At 54.1% G+C, this 6,000-nt stretch overlaps 1 protein-coding gene across 1 annotated transcript in view; it reads left to right on the top strand.

Moving 5' to 3' along the window:
• The first annotated feature begins 312 nt into the window (after nt 1-312).
• OLFM2 (olfactomedin 2) overlaps nt 313-6,000 on the top strand; it is a 63,235-nt gene continuing 57,547 nt past the window's right edge. Inside the window, exon 1 of the mRNA XM_060007677.1 lies at nt 313-517. Within this exon, the coding sequence (XP_059863660.1) occupies nt 428-517 (90 nt within the window). The 5' untranslated portion in view covers nt 313-427. The remainder of the gene's footprint in view (nt 518-6,000) is intronic.

The following is a 6,000-nucleotide window of genomic DNA, read 5'->3' as shown; positions in this document are numbered from 1 at the left end:
CTCTCCCAGCCCCATTTATAACGTGGGAAATGTCCAGGGAGGGTGAAATTGACTACCACGTGAAGGAACCCCCTCACCGTCCCCATCTCCATGAGCCACCCCCAGATTGGCCTTGGGGTTCTGGGTCGCAATCCCAGCTACCCTCTCGGGTGCCGGCTTCCCCCCCCGCCCCGCTTCGCCGACCCCAGACCCCGCTCCTTCGGCGCCCTAAGACGAGCTGGGGGCGGGGCGGGGGGCGGAGCCCGCAACAAAGACTCGGAGCGAGCGAGGGGCGGGGGTGGGGCGGAATCCCAGCCGCCCGCGAGGCCGGGGAGGCGGCGGCATAGGGTCGCCCGGCCCGGCGGGCGGGGTAGCGCCTGGTGGCGGTCCCCGTGCCGAGGCGTCGCTAGGGCGGGCGGGGAACGGGACGCCGGGCCGGGGGCACGTCATGTGGCCGCTCACGGTCCCGCCGCCGCCGCCGCCGCCGCCGCTGCCGCTGCCGCTGCTGCTGCTGCTGTGTTCAGGCCTCGCCGGACAGGTAGGGACCCGGCAGGCAGGTGCGGGCGCAGAGGGCTCCAGAAGGGGCGGGGGCTCAGGGGGCCCCGCAGAAACGGGACTGGGGGCTCCATGAGCCCCCCGCGGCTGCGAGGGAGGGGGCGTCGCGGCGAGGGAGGGGCTGGGACGTCCACCCTGGCTTTGGGAATGGGAAGGGGAGCTTCAGATCCAGCCTCAGAAGTGGGATGGTTTGGGAGACAACCTGATCCCAGCTTTGGGGTTCTCAACCTCTCGGTGACCCGGAGCCCACACCCGCCATCTCGCTCGAGCTAAGTGGGGTCGTGGGGGGACTTCAGGGGGCCTTGTGTGTCGCTTATCCTTCACGTCCCCCATCATGGCAGGAGGTGCCCGGCTTTTATAGCCCCCCACTCCTCGCCCGCACCCCCAAGGTGGGCAAGGGGGCGGGACTCACGTGTGAGTGACTGACGGGGACGTGTGTGAAGTGCTGGAGGGTGCTGGGTAAACGTGTGTGCCTGTGTGTCACAGCTGGGTGTGACTGAGAGTTTGCGTGTGTGGCTGTGCATGTGTGCCCAACCGTGCATGACCTGGGGCATGATTGGGGGAGGGTGTTTGTACCTGAGGCAGAGTCTGTATGTGACAGTGGGAGGTTGTGACTTGGAGGGCCGCTGAGGAAGGCTTGTGAGCCTGAGACCGGGAGTTGTGTATCTGTGTGTGACCGGCTGTGTGACAGCAAGTGAGGACTGTATTAATCCCAGCGGTATGTGGGCAGCTGTGGCCGTGTATAAAGGACGGTGTGTGTCAGTGTCCCCATGACCCTGGCCCATCTGCCCGGGTGTTGTACAAAATGTGGGTGACCAGGTGTGTGGCTGTGTGTCAGCTTTGGGTAACCATGTGTCATTCTGTGCCTAAGTCACTCTGAAAGCGGATGTGCGGGGCAAGGGCTGTGTGTGCGAACGTGCACATCCGTGTGTGTGTGTTGGTGCCTTGCACACTACATGCTTTCACAGGAGCACGTCTCCCTCTCCATGGTACCTCATCTCTTGGGCAAGAGATGGGGGCTTTTCAAAATGCGGGGGGGTGGTCCCAGCTTTCTAATGCTATTGGAAACCTCCTTCCTCCCCCATCTTGGGGGTGGGAGCCCCCTAAGTTCTCCAAAATAATAAAATAATTATAATAACAGCTAACACTTATTAAGTGCTTATTATATGCTGGGCACTGTTTCAAGCACACCGAATGAACTAAGACGTTTAATCCTCTGAGCGGCTTACCTTCATTTTACAGATGGTGGGGGCTGAGACACAGAAAAGTTAGGTCACTTGCTTAAGCTCAGACAGCTTGGGAGTGGCAGAGCTAGGATTGAACCAAGGCAGTCCGGCTCCTTAGCCCACACATTTACCCTCTTGTTAAACAGTCCACTCCATGGGTGTGAACAGTGCCTGCGTAAACACTAGGAGGGTTTCTGGGTAGAAGCTCAGAGGAAAAACAGTCCTGGCACCTTCTCTTTCCTGGCCAAGAGAAGAATCAGAACCTTGTACCCACCCTGAGGGGGGCTATTGGGAGGGATGGAGATCAGACTCTAGATAGAAAGATTTCCAGGCTACAAGGAGACCTCGTGAGGTCCCCTCCCTCACTCCTCTGTTTCCCTATCTCAGGACCCACATACTGGCTGGGATGGGAAGTGTGCTCAGAGGCCAAGCATCAGGCCACACACACTGGGTGCTCAACTGATATGTGAGCCCCAAAGAAGTAAAGAGAGTCAGCTGAGCGAGAGACGAGAGACCGAAAGAGGTATCCACTTGAGAGAATGGTGCATAAAAGTGCACCAGGAGTGAAGTTGAATTGGGTCTCCAAGCAGGATCCTTGAAGCCACTACCTGGGGATTTTCCTCCACCCCTGCCAGCCCCTAGGAAACTCTAGATATCCTGTTCGTTCTCCAAGATTGCCTAAGGGTGTGGGAGAGTGCAGTGAGAGGTGATGTTGGGTGACCCCAGAGGAGGGTGGGAGATGCTTGGGGGCAGGGCTAACATGAAGATGCATGAGAGCCATACCAGGCTCTTTAGGGGGCGGGACTAAACTGGGTTCAGTGGAGGTGGGGCTAAATGGCCGGTGGGGCGGAGCTAAGCTGGAGTAATCAGGTGGGGTGAGACTGGTAGGGTCCTGCCACCAACTACAGTGCCTCCAGGCGGCCATGGGCACTACAGTGTTGCGTGCCCCAGCTTGCCCACCCAGCCTGGCGCCCCAGGGAAGGAAGAGGTCTGGAGAATGGATGCTCTGTCCCATCTCCGTCCCCTCCATCACTTCCCAGAACCCCCTCCTCGGTCCTTGATGGGCCCTGGTCTCCACCAGGGGTCCTTTCTAGAAATCATTCATTTGTCCATTCATTCAGCAGATATGACGAAGCATTGGAGATATAGCCATGAGCCAAGTCATCAAATCCCTGCCCTCCTGGAGCTGACCTTGTTGCAGGAGAGACAGACAAGAATCGAATAAATATATAATACAATGTCAACAGCTAAATCAATATATAATACAATGCAAGTGGCCTGAAGAATAATAAACAGGGCAAAGGGGATTAAAGTGTGATGGTGGTGCAGTGGGGGGCTATTTTAGCAGGTGTGGTAGAGGCGGTGTCTCTAAGAAGGTGGTATTTGAGGCGACACTTGAAGGAAGTGAGAGAAGGATGCCTTCTGTATCCAGGCGAAGAGAATTCAAAGCAGAAATAGCAAGTGCAAAGGCCCTGAAAGTGGGAACAAGCATGGTATGTTTGGGGAGCAGCAGAGAGGCTGCTGTGGCTGGATAGGTGTGAGTGAAGGGGGAGTTGGGGGGAGATGAGGCCAGGGAAACCAGGAGGGACCGACCAAGTGGGAACCTGTGGGCCGTGGACAGCAGTTTGGATTTGACCCTGAGAACAGGGGAGTGGGACCTGTCAGAGAAGTTGTCCATCCCTCCAGGGTCTGGAACTACCAGAGAGCTTGACAGGTCCAAGGCCCACCATCTTACCCGTGGGAAAGATGGTCCCTTCCTGACCACTGGGGAGTCCTCCTTAAGATCTAGCTACAGGGCTTCCCTGGTGGCACAGTGGTTGAGAATCCGCCTGCCAATGCACGGGACACAGGTTCGAGCCCTGGTCCGGGAAGATCCCACATGCCGCGGAGCAACTAAGCCTGTGCGCCACATCTACTGAACCTGCACTCTGCAGCCCGCAAGCCACAACTACTGAGCTTGCACACCACAACTACTGAAGCCTGTGAGCCTAGCGCCCGTGCTCCGCAACAAGAGAAGCCACCGCAATGAGAAGCCCGTGCACTGCAACGAAGCCCCGCTCGCCACAACTAGAGAAAGCCCACGCTTAGCAACGAAGAACCAATGCAGCCAAAAATAAATAAATAAAATAAATACATTTACAACAACAACAAAAAGATCTAGCTACATCTTTGGTACTATCTGGGTTTGGGGTCACCTCTTTCCTGGGGTCCCCACAGGATGGGACAAGAGGAGTAGCTCAGTTTACAATGCATGCCTCAGGACCTTTGCACTTTGCATTTCCTCTGCCTGGGACACTGATCCCCCAGGTAACTACTCAACTTCCTCTCTCTCTTTCTGCTTAAATGTCACCTCCTCTGAGAGGCCATCAAAAATAATCTCCCACTGCCACTTTCTGAGCTCTTACTCTGTGTTATTTTTCTTCATAGGCTTTGTCACTACATTTCCAGGATTTGTTTCTTCACCTATTGTCTGTCTTCCCTTAGAGGGGCAGCTCATCAGGGTCCAGTGGTCTCTGTTGTATCCTCAATGCCTACAGCAGAGCCTGGCACATAGTAGGTTCTCAACAAATATCTGTTGAATGAATGGATGAATCCCCCTCCTCCTCCCACAGAATCTCTTTCTTTCTCAAACAGTGGAACTCTTATGTCAAGGGAGGATCGGGGGAACAACTCTCCCCTTGGGCTATCCCATACCCATTTCAAGTCAACCACAGCTCCTGGATCAGAGGCATCAGGAAAACCCATCTTCTTCATCTGTGCCTAAAATTCCACCATTGCAGGGCACCACTATTTGGGGTTAAGATGCTGTTTCTCCCAGGGCGCCTTTAGAAAATGTAAATGTCCCAGGTAGATGGAAGTAAAAGGAAATCTTGAGGACTCCCAGATAATAAGTGAACTGGACATTTTCTTCCTAAGGAATGGTGGTGTCGATGCTGAGCCGAAGATGAAGGAGCTGGGGCGGCACCTAGTGGTAGAATGAGGTTTGTTCAGAGACTGTGTACGTCCCTGGGACTCTGGGGAAGACGTGTGGGCAGATGCCCCTGGGTGTGTGTGTCAGCCAGGGTCCTGATCAGGGTGTGAAGCAAACGGGGCACTTGCCTTGGGTGCAAGATTGAAGGGAGCGCCCAAAGCCTCAGAGGCCAAGATAAATACTATTTTAATGCAATATTTTAAGAAACTCAAAATTAATGCAAAAGATCCATGATGAACAAAATATCAAAATTTAAATAAAGGCAGGAGCCACCTCTGCTCTTGCATGACTCACCTCACTGTAACTCTGGCCCTATAGGAGTGTGTCCGTAGTGTCCATGGGGGGGTGTGTGTATGTTTAGGGACATGTTTGTGGGTGTGTGGGCACAGTGACTCTGTGTCCATACAGGTTGACCATGTGGGCGTGTGTGGATTTCTCATAATCCCAGCAGTTGTTGTTGGCAATGACTCCGTGTCCCCAGAATTCAGTGTCAGTGCCTGGGAGGCAGTAACTTGCTCTTTTCATTTATTCATGCATTCACGTATTCATTTAGAAAGCGTCCATTGTGAGCCTTCTGTGTTTTGAACCTTATACTGGACACCAAGGCTGGGTGGCTGCTGGAGCTCTCAAGGACTGGGATGGAAGATTTAACTTCTCTAAAGTTGAGCCTGGCTGTGCTGGGGAGAAGGGAGTTGTGACAAGGGCAGGAGATTTTGTTCCCATTTTTCAGGAACTCTTGTCCAAGAACACTGACATATCTTTCCTCCCAGAGCGGAAGCCTGGTATGTTTCACAACCTCATCCATGCAGAGCTCAGCCACAAATCAAGGAGAAGCCAGAGGAACAGAGAGGAGTCAGAATAGGTTCCATGAAGTCTGTGTGCAGAAACTGACTTGTGTTGCTTCTGGGAAACCCAGGAGGGTCTCAGTGCCTGTTAGCATCTAAGCCCTGCTTAACAGATGAGAAGACAGGGTGTCGCAGCGTGAGAAGAAAGAAACCAAGAGGCAAAGTCGGTTGAAGCGATTGAGTGAGATGGCAGATAGCTTCTTACCTTTTAGGTGCTGAGAGGATCCTGGTTGTTCCCAAGAAAAATACACGGGGAGCACATGATGAGCCAGATTCTTTCTAGTCCTAATTTCTCTAGTAATTCCTATGTGAATGACACCGAGCGAGGTACTGGGGAAGTGGAGGGGTGCGACACAGCCCACTGTGGAATCGTTCTCAGGGCCAAGTAAGGGTGTGTGTGTGTGTGTGTGTGTGTGTGTGTGTG

The sequence above is a fragment of the Delphinus delphis genome, chromosome 3, assembly GCF_949987515.2.
Source record: "Delphinus delphis chromosome 3, mDelDel1.2, whole genome shotgun sequence".
Lineage (NCBI taxonomy): Eukaryota > Metazoa > Chordata > Mammalia > Artiodactyla > Delphinidae > Delphinus > Delphinus delphis.
The sequence above is the reverse complement of the archived record's forward strand: the minus strand, read 5'-3'. Positions and strand labels throughout refer to the sequence as shown.